At 35.4% G+C, this 16,877-nt stretch overlaps 1 protein-coding gene across 1 annotated transcript; it reads left to right on the top strand.

The window, feature by feature from the left end:
• The first annotated feature begins 2,234 nt into the window (after nucleotides 1-2,234).
• Nucleotides 2,235-5,362, top strand: LOC126967663 (trypsin-3-like). Its single transcript, XM_050812246.1, has 4 exons — nucleotides 2,235-2,494; nucleotides 2,942-3,200; nucleotides 3,764-3,952; nucleotides 5,090-5,362. The coding sequence occupies exons 1-4, from the start codon at nucleotides 2,283-2,285 to the stop codon at nucleotides 5,294-5,296; spliced, it is 867 nt and encodes a 288-aa protein (XP_050668203.1). The 5' UTR covers nucleotides 2,235-2,282; the 3' UTR covers nucleotides 5,297-5,362.
• Nucleotides 5,363-16,877: the final 11,515 nt, after the last annotated feature.

A 16,877-nucleotide genomic window follows, 5' to 3' on the forward strand; every position in this document is an offset into this window, starting at 1 on the left:
CCAAACCGATCGTAGACTATAATAGTAGATAGACTGAGTTTAACACTAGACTGCTGGGAATATATTAAATAAAAAAAATGGAGTAATCGTCGCTGATTTCGGAGGAGTGTGAGTCTCACACTCTCACTCTCCTGAGGGAAGTTCCTGGAGAACGCACCAACATCATGTCCAGATTATTGAAATGGTAATTTTTATCGGTGATATTATCACAGGAATCAGGTAAAACAGATTTTAACAATTTGTTTATTTAAATTACACTTCTTTAGGCGCGTTATGAAAAAATTATGAGAGTGAAATTTTAAGATTCACGCGCATCAATGTAACACAAGAGTAACAGGGTGAAGTTGGTTTCTAAAATTTTCTGACGCTTGCGACATTCGTTATATTTTTTTTTTGGTTTCTTCGTCCTTTATTAAGATAGGCAAAGGGCTCAATTCCGTACAGCCGTATTTGTTATTTGTTAATTAATGGTCAAAGGCATCGTCGCAAGATTTTTACATTTTTGTTATTTCTACAAACGTAGAATAGCACGAGGAATAAATAAATTTAAGGATTTTTGCTTTGTTAGGCCAAAGAAAAATAAGTTCTTGCGTGCATATTGTATTATAAATTAAGTACACACACACTTTTTTATGACAGTAAGGGGCAAGATGAGCTGAACGTTCAGCTGATGGCTGCCGATAACAATGCAATGTCACTCAGGATTCTTGAAAAACCCTAAAATTCTGAGTGGCACTGCAGTTGCGCTCATCACCGTGAGACATAACATGCTATGTCTTATTTGCTCAGTAATGTCACTACACTAGCAACGGCGCCCTTGAGACCGAAACACAGTAATGCTTAAACATTACTGCGTTACGGCAGAAATAAGCGCAATTGGTACCCATAATCTAGCCGGCATCCTTTGCAAAGGAGCCTCCCACTGATGAAAATTAAGACAAGTAAACAATTACGCTAATTCCTGGGTTGCTAATTCTTTGTACCAGCAAGAACAAGCTAAACACATAATTTAAAAAAATCCTTGGGACCAAACAAGGATTTTTTTAATTATAAGTAATGTCATGGCATACGAATCTAAATTATCCGAATAGAAGACACTAGGTACTATAAACTTAAGATAAATTTCATTCCGTTTCAAAACTGCGCAAGTGATTGTCGCAAAGCTTCTTGCATGATTGCTTTTAAAAATGTCATGTTAGCAATGCCTTTTTTGTTTAAGAATAACAATTTTACTATATTTGCCGAGAGTGAACAGGTCGCCATCTAGTGACTAGTCTAGGTACATATTAAAATATATTGAAAAAAGTACCGTTTGAATTCAGACTATTGCCTACTCTCCTACTATTTAAAAAGGTTTTATCGCCTTACCATCGCGCGGAATATGTTTACATTTAATTCACAAAAGAAATCTTATTAAAATCAAATTTTTATATAATTTTGATACATTTTCGTTAATTTTAGCTATTTTTACTTTAAAAAGAACAAACTTATTATATTATACTAGTGGATTCGACAGCCGTTGTCCTGTACACACGTCTTAAATTTGAAAATTCGGTCCAGCCGTTAGGAGTTCACTAACATACACATGAGCAGGAGAATTATATTATATGGACGGGAATGGGAGTCTAAAGTCTAAACCAATCTCAAATTCACTGGAACACACAAAATAATCATGAAAATCAACCATTCTTGAATCCACCTTCAGACACACAGAAAGTTTCATTAAAATCGGTGCAGCCGTTTAGCAGGCGTTCAGTTACAAGAGACGCACAAAAGAAATATTATATATATTAAGATTTAAAAGTTTTTAGTAGTTTGTTAACTTAAGTATTCTCAAAATGTAAAATATAATGATACAAAAAATTGCTATAAATAATAAAATGTTGCTCTTTCTGTTCTGTTTAATAATTTTATGTCTAAGACCTCATTGTACTGTGACATGTTTTCAAGTTTACCTACCTATTAGTTCTTAAGTTTGTTTTGATGTGTAATAAGCTGTTAAATCTACAATTAGTATTTTTTCATAAGTTACTTTTATGTTTTATTTATATCTGAATAGTTTTCTACTATGTTTCTATTCAATCAAAGAACATTTTACTAAGTTTCAAGATGTATAATATAATATAGTCGCAGAACCAATCAACATAATTATCAAGATTCAAGTGAATATTTGACATAAAGAGTTGAAATAAATTAAAATATAAGTTACTGATATATTTCATTTATTCATTTTATACAAAATAGTAAAATATAAAAAGATATATTAACAAAAACACAGGATAATGAAGTTATTATTTGTAATTATTGCACACATTACATTTTTTACTGTAAGTGCAGACAATGCCAAGAAAAGTAAAGTGAATGAACATTCTTCGATATCCGATAATGAGTTATTTCCATATATGGCAGCCATTTTGAAAAAATCCTCTTACATAAGTGCTGGAGCTCTGATTGATGATAGTTGGATATTGACGGGGGCTGATGCACTGTACACGTAAGTAATTAATAATAATAATAAAGCCTTTATTAATGATTTTCCATTTGATTTCTACATTTTAGTGTTAGTATGTTAGTACGGTTAGTCGACAAACATGATTATTTTATTATTAACTTTTATGTTAGTAAGTTATAATGCATGCACTATGTTAGTTTTCTTGATTATTTTCAAATGGATCCCAGCTGGGTAAAGGCCTCCTCCATTCCTTTCCAGTAATTAACGTCTCATTATCATAACTAATGTAATCGATATTAACTTCGTGAAACACACAAATGATCAAAGAAATGAATACATACAAAACTATCTGCTTGCCGGTTTGTCTGATACAAAAATTAACCGCAAAGTTTACCAAACAAAACATTCTTATTAATCTAATTCAATTTTGGAGAAATCCAGTTCCAAAAAAAGGGCACAGAAAGCATTAATGACAAAATCTTCTTTCAGCTTAAGGGATATTCCGAGACTACTTCGAATCAGACTAGGCAGTTCTAATTATAAAAAAGGAGGAGTACTTTCTCCAGTCAAAATGATTCACATCCACCCACATTTTGATGACAGTAAGCCAGAATTTGATCTGGCATTGGTGAGACTTTCCACAGCAGTGACGTTTTCAATCAATTTGAATCCGATTCGCTTGCTGAAAAAACGAAGAAACTTATTAATGACACATTTCATTGTAACCTCTTGGAGTATAGTTTCACAGGTAAGGTTTTTGACAAGCCGTTGTTCAAGGTACGCCGCCATAGACAAGAGATAGAACGTTACTTTGGTTAGTGGGGCAGAAATTTGAAAATAATGTCCTTATTTGGATTTTTCTTAAATGGTTCTTATATTTTCTAGTCGTAGAAATTTTTAACAAATTCAAGTGAAGTAACGAACTATCTATGGTGTCAGTAACGGCCGTTCTCAATATTCAATCTATCTCTTACTTGAGATTAAAATCGAAACTATCGTTGACTTTTCTGTCCCAATAAACTTATCAACGGTAACTCATCATATCCGTACACGCATCTGTCAATGGGACGACGTATAGCTTATCAGCGATAGAAGTTTGTATGGAAATTGCAATTCACGCGTCCCAATATAAGGCGCTAAGAATGACTTATCGGGTATATTGGGACAGCTTCAGATTATTGACAGCTAATTACTGACAGTAGAAGGTAGTGATTTGTCTCTATCTGTAGATATAATATTGGGAACGGCCCTTAAACGGTTAATGCTAGCTGTTTTCATAACATGGACTTGTACATTGTACTAAAACTTTAGGAAGACCCCAAAACTAACTCACAAGGTCATGAATCTATGGAAGTAGTCAAACGACGTCGTTTGTTGACAAAATCACATTTACATCCGACTGATGCAGAGGAATGCGGCGAACAATTGCAAGAACAAGGAGTAAATGTTATAGAAAGCATGTTATGTCTGGATACATCTGTAGGAATGGATCCTTGTGAGGTGAATATAAGGTTTTTAAATAAATATTTTTCTTGATGCAAGCATTTGATTATGAGTGTTGTAAAGCTTTAGATCTAATAAACTGAAACTCACATTTAATATAACTCGCCCAAGAGAAAATACCAAGTTTTCGGAATGACTAGAACCTGATATAACTTAATATTAATTTAATTTTATGCATAAACATGTCGGTATATTAGACCTAAGTACAAAGGAAATGAAAATAAAAATCAGAAAATCAGTAAATATCTAGGAGACTTAGATCACGAAAACACTGAAAATATTTTGATCCCTTGTTTTGTCCAATTGTCCTCCTATATGTATTACAAAAACACACACAAACATACATACACATACAGCCATGACATGTGTCTCTGTACACATGGCAGTCCGACAAAAGTTCCGACAAGTGCTTTTGCAATGAAAGTTCTGCAGGAACTCTGTCGGTTGGAAAGAAAGCGGTCGGAATAGAAACCCCGCGACATTAGCACGACGGAGGAGCAGTAGCTATTAGAGCCTCCCTCCATGAAGTAATGCCTAGCGGCGATCGTGGGGCAGAAGAGATTGACGCTAGAGAAGGTTTTTTAGTCGGTATGGGTGGAGTATTAACATCGTAAACGACATACCCAGGCAAGCCTACTGATACATAAGAGTATGTTTTGTTCATACATCTGGGAAAAAAGAAACCCCAGACATACACACACATTGTTACTTACTTTTTTACTTTTTATATGATAAATTTCTAGTTATTTAACTAGAAATTTAACAAACTACTTAAAATTTAATTAAAATTTAATTTTTATTTAAAGTTTAATGTTTTACTGTTAATCATAGCTCATCAATCATATCATATTTGATCCCACGATACAGTCTCCGACTCCCCAATTTTTTTTTTATAAATTTGCCGGGTCTGCTAGCTATTTATATAAAATAATGAGCTACCAAGAACTCAGGTCTCATGCATCGGAAAGTGTCTCGATTTTCTTATAGTTCGTCAGTAATGTAAAAAGTTGTAAATATTTTTATTAAATATAAGTATCTTATAGATACTATGATTACTTGGAACATTAATTTCTACGTGTATAGTCTTTATATGATACCTTGCATATTATTATTTTCAACCGTGTCTTATTTTAGCGGGAGACAGGAGCACCAGCTGTCCTCAACGGCGTGCTATGGGGCATTATCTCCTCATGGAAGTCTGAGGACTGCGACACGGTGACTGAGCCCACTTTCGTGACCCTAGTCTCTCATATAAACGTCAGCTCCTGGATTCATGCCACTATACATGGGCACAGATGGACAAGAAAACATGTTGTTGATTATAGAGATAACTTTATATAGACAATTATTTTGTTTTATATAGACCTTAAGTTAACATATTGATACTAAACGCAACAAAAGAAAGTATTATTGAGTTTTTCTCTAATATTAATCTTTAACATAACTCTAATATGAAAAGTTATTTCTTTGTATTGGACATATTATTTAAAGCAAAATATTATAAACCGCCAAAAATGCAACAGTGATTTGAATTGTTCATTGTTAAAGAAAAGTTGTATGTATTTCATAATTGTTTAATGTATTTTGTAATATGCTTTCTTTTCTTTAACATTGAACACGGAACGTGTCGTTTGTAAATATCAACTCAGTTACACCTTTGAAAGAAATATCTGCTTTATTCACCCGTAAATAAGATTCATTTTGAATCATAATTACATATGGTGGACTTGAAATTAGTCCACACATACATCAACTACTGTTCTTAGCAACTTAAGGCTGGGGCGCGCCGAAATAAAGAGAACTCCCCTGTTTGTGGGATAAAACATGCGTTATTATTATAATAATATTTATTTTAATTAAAAGCTTTAGGAGGAACAAACGAGAGTACAGGTCACCCGGTGTTAAGTGATGACCGCTGCCGACATTCTCTTGCAACACCAGAGGAATAACAGGTGGACGCGTTTTTTTGAAGGTACTCATGTTGCATCGTCCCGGAAACACCGCACAAGGAAGCTCATTACACAGCTTTGTAGTACGTGGAAGAATATTCCTTGTTATGCGCACTGTGGAGGACCGCCACACCTCCAGATGGTGGGGATGATATCCTGACTTGTGGCGCGTCGTGCGAAGGTAGGTTTGGCGGTAGGAATCAAGTGAAACAGCAACGACATGCCTTATAAAATTCTTATTATTATTATTATTGGGGATAGTAGCCCTTACCTTACTCAAACGCACGCTCTAGTGATGACTATGCTACGCTTAAAAAAGCGTTACATACAGGATTAATATCCGACTTCAAATAATATTTACGTCCTGGTAGCAGATATCTATCTTAATGTTATGTATCGAATTCGTGGAGTTACACACGTCTTATAAAAGTACACGAGGATTCCACAGGGTAATTAATCTTAAATAGAACATCATCCGTTCAAGAGTGCATCTTTTCTCTTGTGACTATCCTTGTGCTAATTGGGGCGACAGTGCATCATTTATTTTGTGCAAATATAAAAATGAATAATGTGGTATTGCAGGCAGAAAAATTCTTAAATATCCGTCTGTAACGGAACCTGTGCGATAGTAGTGCGATTTATAGAGAGAATCCTTAAACATCTGCTGAATCTGTTACTTAACTACAGACTTAACTTTACAAGAAGGGAACCAACCACCGCAATTTTGAGTAATTGCAAGTCTCTAGATTTAAGGTTCTTTATGATTTTTACTGTTTTGTTTATATTTGAGTATATATGATCAACGGTCATCTGGGATTCCAAAAATGATACAAAATTTGTTTCTCTCTCACTCCTTGTTCCTAGATAAAGATAAATATAATGGTCCAATTATAATTCTGTACAACGGTCATTTTGGACTCCAAAAATAATAACAAATTCGTTCGTTGCCACTCCTAGTTTCTATATAGAAATTTTTAGAAATTTTGAAGATGATACCAAAATCGTTTTCTGCCATTCCTTTTTTCTAGGTAAAGATATATATAATTATCCAATTATAATTTTACACAACGGTCATTTTGGATTCCAAAATGATACCAAATTATTTCTCTACTACTCCTTTTTTTTAGGTAAAGATAAACATAATGTTTGCAATTATAATTTTACTAAACGGTCATCTCAGATTCCAAAAATGATTCCAAATTCGTACTCTGCAACTACTTGTTTCAAGGTAAATTTACATACATAATGTTTGCAATTATAATTATATTCAACTTCATCTTGGATTCCAAAAATGATACTAAATTCATTATCTGCCACTTATTTTTTCTATGTAAAGATATATATACATAATTTTGCAATTATAATTTTACACAATGGTCATCTTAGATTCCAAAATGATACCAAATTCTTTCTCTGCCACTCCTTTTGTCTGAGTAAACATATACATAATGTTGCAATTACAAATTTGTTCAACGGTCATCTAGGATTCCAAAATGATATCAAATTCATTCTCTGCCATTTCTTGTTTAAAGATGTACAAAATATTACAGTTATAATTTTTGTAACGGCCATCATGGATTTCTATCAATCGTCATCTGTCCTACCGAGAGCCTTGGATGCATGATTCAGATTTTTGCAGTTATGTCGCTAATCTATAGATCTTTCCTGGCTGTGGGAAACCAGTGCCTATAAGATGTTTGCTCACGATACCCTCTGATTATTCGAATATTATTTTGTTGACAGCAAAAAGAAACATTGATGTCAATCAAGTGACAATTTCAGTCATAGTGAAAGGAAATTTTGATTAAACCTCTCATCTACAACAACGTTTGATCTTAGAATGTTATTTAGATAATTAAAGTTGTTAAAAGGATTTTTCAATGAATAAAATAAAGTCCGATTAGAGCTAGGATATTCTGGGTAAGAGATTAAGTGAAATATAAGCTTATCTCAATTTACAAGGTGTAGCGTTTTTATAAAATTTTATATTAAAAATTACAAAATTTAAACGAGGAATAAATTGTGATGTTATAGCTATATACATACATTATCCCATTTGCAAAAGTTATACAACCTATACTGAAATTCTATTTAAATTTATATTTATTTTCATTCGTAGGAAATTACTATTTACACCGGTGATTGTTGGATGTCTTGCCTTTCGGCATAGGTCTCCCCCAAACTTTTCTATAATGAGCGGACTCGACCTGCGACCTGCTACTTTTATGTCATATTCCCATTTAAGACGTGGTCTGCCTTTTTTCCTTTAATGTTCTGGCATCATCTTTTTCATTTGTTGCAACACAGTTGACGTAGCCGTTAAAAGTTTTTTATTTAAATAATTTTATGCTTTTTCCGATACCGCATCAATCAAATTGAGAGTGAGTGAGAAGAATAGCTCAAAGTGAGTACAGCATTACCTACAAAATGCCAAGAAGCCATCTATCTACCACATAAGTAGCGAAACACTAACAAAGTAGAGCCCTAACTAGTCCGAGTCATCCACGTCCCCGATCGTCACCCTGGAGACTGCTGCATCCGTGCCGTTGCGCGATCACCAACTTTGTGATGCAGCTGGGCAGAGAATGCCGGGCATAAGGCGAATATTCTGCGCCTCAAAACAGAATCCACTCACTAGGGAGGGTACCCGAACAAAACCGAGACTGCCCGTTGGCTCCGAGGTGGCATCCCCATTAATGGGCTAGGGTATAGGATATAGTGGTAACTAATTGCTTGCTGGAATGTGTGAACGCTAAGTGACGATAGTCGACTAGCTTAAGCAGAAGCAAAAATTCTTAGATACAAACCGAAAATACTCGGCCTTAGTGAAGTTCGCAGAAATGGATTTGGTGAACTGAGAACGTCAAGAGGTCAACACCAATAGTGCAAGTGAGGAGCTCAAGGATGATTTCTTTAGCGCATTAGACACTACACTCAAATAGGTGCAGACAATTTTGGTTGTGAAAGACATAATATGGGCAAATATGGGCTAGTAGTACGCAATGAGAACGGAGAGCGTTTCTTGGAGTTCTGTCAGAACAATGACCCAACCTTTTGGAGGGACTTTGTTTATTCACGGAGACCATCACAAATATACATGGAACTCGCACCCGATGGTATCACTAAGAACCATCTTGACCACCTGGCTATTATCTCTAAATGGAGAACCTAGCCTTTGGATGTGCGTGATCAAAGAGTTGCTGACATTGACAGTGACCACCATCTTGTAGTTGCAAAAGTGCATCTCAAAGTGTCAGCATCACAAACTAATTACGCTACGCCGAAGACATGCCGATGGTTTAATGTTAGCAAACTTAATAATCCAGACATTAGCAACAAATTTAAACTGCAGCTTCGAAATCGCTTTTCGATCCTCGATGCTAACCCCACATCTGTCGATGCTGAGTGAAATCGCATCAAAATGACCTACACAGAGACCAGCTCCGTGTTATTGGACATAAAACTAACACTTAGGCGGAACGGATGTCACAAAGAACTTGGGACCTCAGTGAAAGAAGGAGAGACCTCGACCTGCAACTTATTGCCTCCAATAACGAAAGTGTACATGACGATCTCAGGCAGCAATACCGGCAAATTACAGTACACGCCAGGATGGCCAGGAGGCAGCTACAATGTTGGCAAGAGCACTTTGAGGAACTCTTCCGCATCCCCGTTGACCCTGCAAACAACATCACGCCAACAGATACTCGGACCTCTTAACATTGACTGGTCCCGCCATCCGTACACTTATAAATGGCAAAGCCCCAGGAGCTGATCTCATCACCGCGGAAATGCTTAAAGCGGACATGGTATCAGCCGCAAACGCGCTGACGCCCCTGCTCCGGTGCATCTGGCAAGATGAAGAAATACCTGATGATTGCAGTAAAGGTATTCTTATCACCGTTCTAAAAAAGGGAGACCTCAGCCAATGCAATAACTCGAGAGGCATTACTTTACTATCAATACCCTCCAAGGTGTAATCTAAAGTTCTCATGGATAGGCATTTGACGGTTATCGACCCCCTCATCCGTAGTGAGCAAGCAGGTTTCGGCCCCAATCGATCCTGTACGCACCACATAAAACTTTACGTATCATACTAGAACAGGCATCAGAATGGCAAAGAGAAATGTACCTTACATTCGTGGATTTTGAAAAAGCCTTTGACGCGTTGAAGTGGACCGATGCACGGATCGCCAAAGCACGAGCAACCATCGCACGGCTTCGATCCGTATGGCAATCACGGAAACTTACACGGAGAGTTAAGCTCAAAATATTCCGGTCCAACGTGAAGACCGTATTGATGTATGGATGTAAGGCGTGGAAGGTCACCATGCTCATCTTTCATCAACTTCATGTTTTCGATAACCGATGCCTTCGAAATATCCTCGGTATTTACTGGCCCGACAAAATTTCCAACAATCATCCTTGGCAACGCTGAAGAACCAACATGAAGTCCCAATCGACCAACAAATAAAACGTCGCAAATGGAGCTGGATAGGCCACACACTCCGGAGGGATCCCGACCATATACCGAGGCAAGCCTTAGATTGGAACCCTCAAGGAAAACGCAAACGTGACCGTCCAAAGCAAATCTGGCGGCGGACTGCCATTGACGAAGCGAAAGAAATCGGAAAGACCTGGAGTGAAGTAAAGAGAGATGATCAGGACCGATCGCGATGGAGATGCACTGTGGATGCCCTCTGCCCCAGCTATTACAGGGATACAGGAATTTAATGATTTCCGATACCGAATAATAATGTTGTTTTGCTTTGTATAATGACCTTTAACCATACATCTGCGTCAGAGTGAATGTGCTTTGATAACACAGGTGTTTCAAATATTCTTACTCGACTTACTACGTAGTTCTTTACGTTTACGTTGTTCTTTACGTTAGTTTACTGTAAGTAAAGTACTTTACGTCCATATAAACAATTTTATATTACTCTGTTTAACATATTTTTCAAAGCACAATTTTCATCAAATAAAGCTAAGCTACGAGTTTCATGAACCAGCTCTGTATTTATGTGATGGATCATCACCTATCATCACCTCACAAAGCTATGTACACAGTAATTGTTGCACATATCAGACACGTTACCCTGTATGTATAAAACTAGTTTGTAAGGATAATATGTGTAATGTGGTTGTACTTTATAAATAAATAAATAAATCACCTTCGGATAGCACTGCTTAGTCGTCTTCACAGACAGCAAACTGTTATAAATGCAAAGTGTAAAATAATAACTGCAAAGTGTTATAAATTTCTTTTGGAAGGATTTCAAATTAATAGTTACGATCTGACCATGTGCAAATTTGTTGGCTGCAGTCATAATTAACGGTACCCTGGCAGATTAACGAGCATATTGTATCTGCAATTAACTTATTAAGGAGTAGGTCGTAGTATTGATAATACTCGTCAATATAAAATTTTCAGACTCATGACTTCTCATGTCTACCTCATTTCAAAAATTCTTACCCTACTATATTCTAAAGAAATTTACACAATTGTACAAATAAAGAAAATAAACCCGATTTCCCGAAAGACATAAAAATAAATTAAACCATCCGCCATCAAAATTAGTACTGCATTCCTCGAGTACATACGTAATGTCTACAAAAATATATAATAATCTGCCAGACAAAATTTGAAGTGTGGAAAACAAAAATGAATTTATCAAAATATTAGAAAGCTACTATTCAAAAAGTGCTACTATGCCATTAAATATTTTTTTATCGACTCACAAAAAATATGAATAATATTCCTACTGTAATACTATATAGTATAATCATTTACTCCAAATATTATATTTAAGGAATGTACTCGTATTTATTGAATTACAATAACTTGAAATTGATCCCTGGGAAATTGCTTTGTTGAGAGGAACACAACCAGAAAATTTATTAATGCCCGGAAATCAACAAGTACTTCTTGTCTTGTCGTCTTTTCATCCTCCTGAGCATTCAAGATGTTGCCTGCAACAACAATTTAAACCCTCTTTTTCGGATTTGCTTCTCTGGTGATTATACTATTAATTCACATAAAACGCACCAGTTATTTGTGAGAAGCCTGTGGGGCCCGAAATCAGGAACTATACCATACGAGGTGTTCATATGGACGGAGTGTATAACAAAATAAGGAGTATCAGTTTATCAAGAGATACATCATCTGATCCAACAGCATGTGATTTTAGCTAATTCTTAAATTTATGTTAAAACAATTTTTAAGAACTCAAAATATATTTGGGGAGATAGCGCTATTTTGTGGAATGTTGAGAAATTAAGTATTTATATGATTATATCTTTGGGATTCCTGAGTTGCAGTAGTAGTGTGTACTATCATGTTTAGAAAAGAAAGAAAGAAAAACAAAAGATAATGTATGTACTGAGGTATGCTTATTTATTTTTCCTCATATAACATGATTTTAAAATGTTTGTAATTCTCGACGACTCCGTTATAGACGTCAAGTTTGGATATTTTTGCTTCGTCGCGACAGTACATTTCCTTGTATAAGTTATCCAATGCTGTAATTTTTTTATTTTTTTATTCTTTTTAAAGCGCATAAATGTCAAATTATGATGTAGAAAGGTCTAAGGTATATGATCTATATTAAGTAATTCAAATGGGTTGTATTTTGTCTTTCAGTATAATAAATTAAATAAAAAAAAATATTGTAACGTAACTTTATGAGAAAAATAAGACCCTAATGTTCCCGTCCGTTCTTCTCAGGTCTGAGGCATAAAATATTGCGAGTGTTTAATAAGTGATTTCATATCCTATTTTGAATAAAAATATTTGAATTTGAAGTATGTTCTGAATATAACTTATCAAAGCATGGCTACTGTCGATTGTTACGGAAACGTCAAGAACAAACAATATCGCTCTTATAGTTAGATGGAGTTGGACATACCAGTTGATTTCTGACGGGAATAATATTACGTACGTAAATTGTGAACGACTAAGTAAAGTACCTCCAAAAGTTGGGCTTAACTTTTCCGTTCCGGGAAACTGATCGAGCGGTATACCTCAGATCCGCGTGATTTTGGCGCTCGCACAGAGTTCGGTCAGTGCGTATTATTTTACGTGTATCAATAGATTGCCTATAATTAGGATGATTTTGAGATATTGAAAGCAGCTATAAGACCAAGCAAAATAAACCATCTTATGAACAAAATGAGGTTTTGGTGATGGAATAGTGTGCCATACGGCATTCTCGGTTTACGTGTATCTGAAAAATCTAGTGCCCTGGGAAACTGCCGAATTAGGAAGGTAAAATATGTTTGACTTAACAAATTTTATTCCCTAAATAGATAAATTTATAAAATCACAACTCAGAAGGCACATGACCTTTGCGCTAGTGTCATGGTGAATCTATGCAGCATTCAGCTCTCTCACCGTTAAATGCGTTGCACTGCGCGAAGTTGAATTAAATCTTCTTCTTCATCGCGTTCTTCATTTCTAAAGGTTTCTGTAGGTTGTTGTCTGTAGTTCACGGTTTTCGAAACGTCGGCCGCTAAAGTCTTCCACTCCTTTCGGTCTTGATCTGGTCCGACCAGCTGCTAGGTGATCGCCCTCCTGGTCTTTCACCTTGCTTAAGGTTATTAGTTTGTCTAAATTACTGGAAAGGCAATGTGGCAAAAATACCCCAAGATCTTATGATAGCAAATTGTGAATAGGCTTGCTCGTTCTCTTAGCCGTCCACGGTATGCGAAGCATCTTCCAACACCACATCTCAAGCGCGTCAATCTTTTTCCTCTCTGTCGCATGGATTATCCACGTTTTAAAGCCATAGGGAAAATTTGAGAAGACTAAGGTATTTACGAGTCCCTTTTGAATATATTACAGATCTTCCTGCTTTTCCATATTTTGTTTAGTTTGCTCATCGCACTTTTGACTATGTCAATTGGTCTTCTGATATCGACTTCACTCCCTCGTTTGAAAGTAAAGATCTGAGGTACACAAACTAGCTTACGAATTCCAAATTCGAAAGTACGCCAATCTTGTCAAGTTCACCGGCCCTGTCGATTAACTTTTGTTGACTTGATTATACTACTAATAATACAGGTTGGACTTAGGAATTAAAGATACAAAAATATTATTTCATTCATCTCAAAGATTCACACCTTGGACCATTTAACCACGTCGCCGTGTAACATTAATAAGGAATTATCTTTACACTAAGCCGAAGAACACAAAGCTTAGCGTTGTTCGCCGTATATTATGTTGTATCCTAGTCTTGTTAAAGTAAATTGCGGTTCACCATTTATGACTTTTAAAAAAAAATCTTACTAGATCTCGTTCAAAACAATTATTGGTGGACGTTTGCATGGTAATTAATGTACACCATATATTTTTATTAGTTTTAACATTCTCTTATTTTAGAAGTGACAGGGGGGGGGGGGGGCATTTTACCACTTTGGAATTGTCTCTCGCCTAAACCATGCAGTTTTGAAAAAATATATATTAGAAACCACAATCTTAAAGACCTATCCATAGATACACCACACGAATGAGTAAAAATTTTTGAGTTTCAGTTCTAAGTATGGGGAGCCCCCAAAATTAATTGTTTTTTTCTATTGTTGTATCAAAATCTCAATGAGGTTCACAGAATATGTATTCTGTGAATGAAATGAAGTAGATGTCTACTTACCAAGTTTCAACAATATATATAAATACAGTTCTTATAGTTTCTGAAAAAAGTGGCTGTGACATACGGACGGATAGACAGAAAAACAGACATGATGAATCGATAAGGGTTCTGTTTTTTGCCATTTTTATGCGGAACCCTATAAAAGACAGAAAAGCAAGAATCTCATGCTTATAAAACTTGACAATTTCAAAATAATATAGTCACTCCGGTTTTTTTAACTCGATATTCCGAGACTAGACCACCATGATTGCGCACATCGTGCTGCGAAATAAGTAAGTATCACACAGAATTTTTATATGAAAAATATCCCATGTTACTAAGTGATAATATACCATTCTATTGTTGAAAGCTAATTTAAGATCTTTGAAGTAGTTTTTTTTTAATGAAAAAGAGGCTCGAGATGAGCAGGACGTTCATATAATTGTACGCCCTGCTCATTATTGCGCTCGTCACCTTGAGATATAAAGGTGTCATTTGTCCCAGTAATTTAACTTACTCCGGCGCCCTTCAGACCGAAACACAATATTGCTTACACACATTATTGCTTCACGTTAGAAATAAGCGCCGTTGTGGTATCCATAATCTAGCCGGCATACGGTGACGGCAAAATTAGTTGTAGTTTGCTGAATACGATCATACTTATCTAAATTCAGTAATGACTTATTTAAGACGACTAAATTCAGTCAAGTCTAATAAGCCTGTAACGGCTGAATTCAAATGACTAAATTCAGACAAGTGTCAAGTCAGTGCTTAAGTGTCTTCAACATCCGGCCGCGCTAACATAATTTTTAGTATTATGAAAATCACAGTTATAAGACACGGAAAAGGTCGGAGTTTCTTACTATAGCAAATAATAATGATTTAACACCAGTTTACCGTGACATTAGGAAGCAAAAAGGTAAAATATGCTGTTTTGTATTAAAAAAATGAAGGACGTTGCATCACAAACTCCCACGAAATTTAGGGAAATGAACCCGCAACCAACACAACATAAGACCAAAAAATTGTACGTTTGAATATAATATTATTTATTGTTTTTGTATAAATATATCGTTTTAACGTTATGCCATTATTTCAATATTTGGATATTCGAATATCAGTTTTTTATGAAAATATTTTACCAGATTATTAACCGAATAAGAAGTGAATTAACGGAATTGTACAAAAATATCGTAAATGAGAATTATTTATTTATTTATTCAAGGCTCACCTACACAGAATACACATGACAATTCATAAGGTTTTAACATAAAGTTCAAAAGTCGTGTTCCTGCCATTACAGGTGATCACATCATGCACATAAACATGCAAACAATTTTATTCTCAATTATATAAAAGTAAATTGAAGTTCTATAACGCTAACATGTCAAAACAATATAAAAAGATAAATTAATTCCTCAAATCATTACAAGGTACAATACAGTCACTTCAATATTATCACTAAAATACAATATATTTTGTCAATGCGTTCTTTACTATATATTAGGTCATTACATTACGTTGTTATATATCTGATTATGGGAAACAAACCTGGATAGCTCTTTCTGTAACATTGAAGATGTCGATGATATATCTAAGAGACCGCGAATCTATCAAAGTAATCCGGGGATGACATGCTAGCACAGAAATAATACTCAAGCGAATGACCGTACTCGCTTCGCTCGTGCGTTCAATTTTGCTTTCGTGGGCAATCGACAACTTGTCGCACATACTATTAATAAGGTAATACAAACGCGATGATTTATGTAACTTAAATTATAATTTTATTTATTAAATTAACCTGTCGGACGCGTCAACCTGTCAAACACGTCAACCTCAATTCAGTTTAGATATATCGAAATTTGCGTGTGCCAAGTATAATTTGCATGCGACAAGTAAACATTTCGCTCTCAATGCACGCACGTAATTTAAAAATGGGCAAACGGATATATTTCAACCGCCACAGCGGGCGCCAAGATATTACTTTTTTAATAATCTTGTTAATAATTCTGTGCCTTAAAATGTTCATAAATAAACAGCGACAACCCTAACTTATCTGAATGTCAAATAGAAATTTAATTAGTGGAATAGTACTTGAACTCCTCCATCTCTTTTACAAACGAATTTTGACGCGGCAATCACTGCTGCCTCGATCGTAGTATGACGTGAATTAAATTAATTTAAACAAAGTTTACTTCTCATCGTTTCATGTAAATGTTAATTGAATAGTAGATTAATTAAATAACAGTATATTATTATCTTGTATATATAGATAAGTTGCTCATTATACACAAGACTGTGGGTTGCAGAACGAGCCGCAGGCGAGGGCGTAAATCAGTCGAGTGT

The sequence above is a fragment of the Leptidea sinapis genome, chromosome 13, assembly GCF_905404315.1.
Source record: "Leptidea sinapis chromosome 13, ilLepSina1.1, whole genome shotgun sequence".
In the NCBI taxonomy this organism is placed as follows: domain Eukaryota; kingdom Metazoa; phylum Arthropoda; class Insecta; order Lepidoptera; family Pieridae; genus Leptidea; species Leptidea sinapis.

Excerpts from the sequence above, each read along its gene's own strand:
- LOC126967663 (XM_050812246.1), top strand. The coding sequence starts at position 2,283 with ATGAAGTTATTATTTGTAATTATTGCACACATTACATTTTTTACTGTA. Across the intron at positions 3,201-3,763 it reads CTTGGAGTATAGTTTCACAG|GAAGACCCCAAAACTAACTC; the intron begins GTAAGGTTTTTG and ends CTAAAACTTTAG. Across the intron at positions 3,953-5,089 it reads TAGGAATGGATCCTTGTGAG|CGGGAGACAGGAGCACCAGC; the intron begins GTGAATATAAGG and ends GTCTTATTTTAG.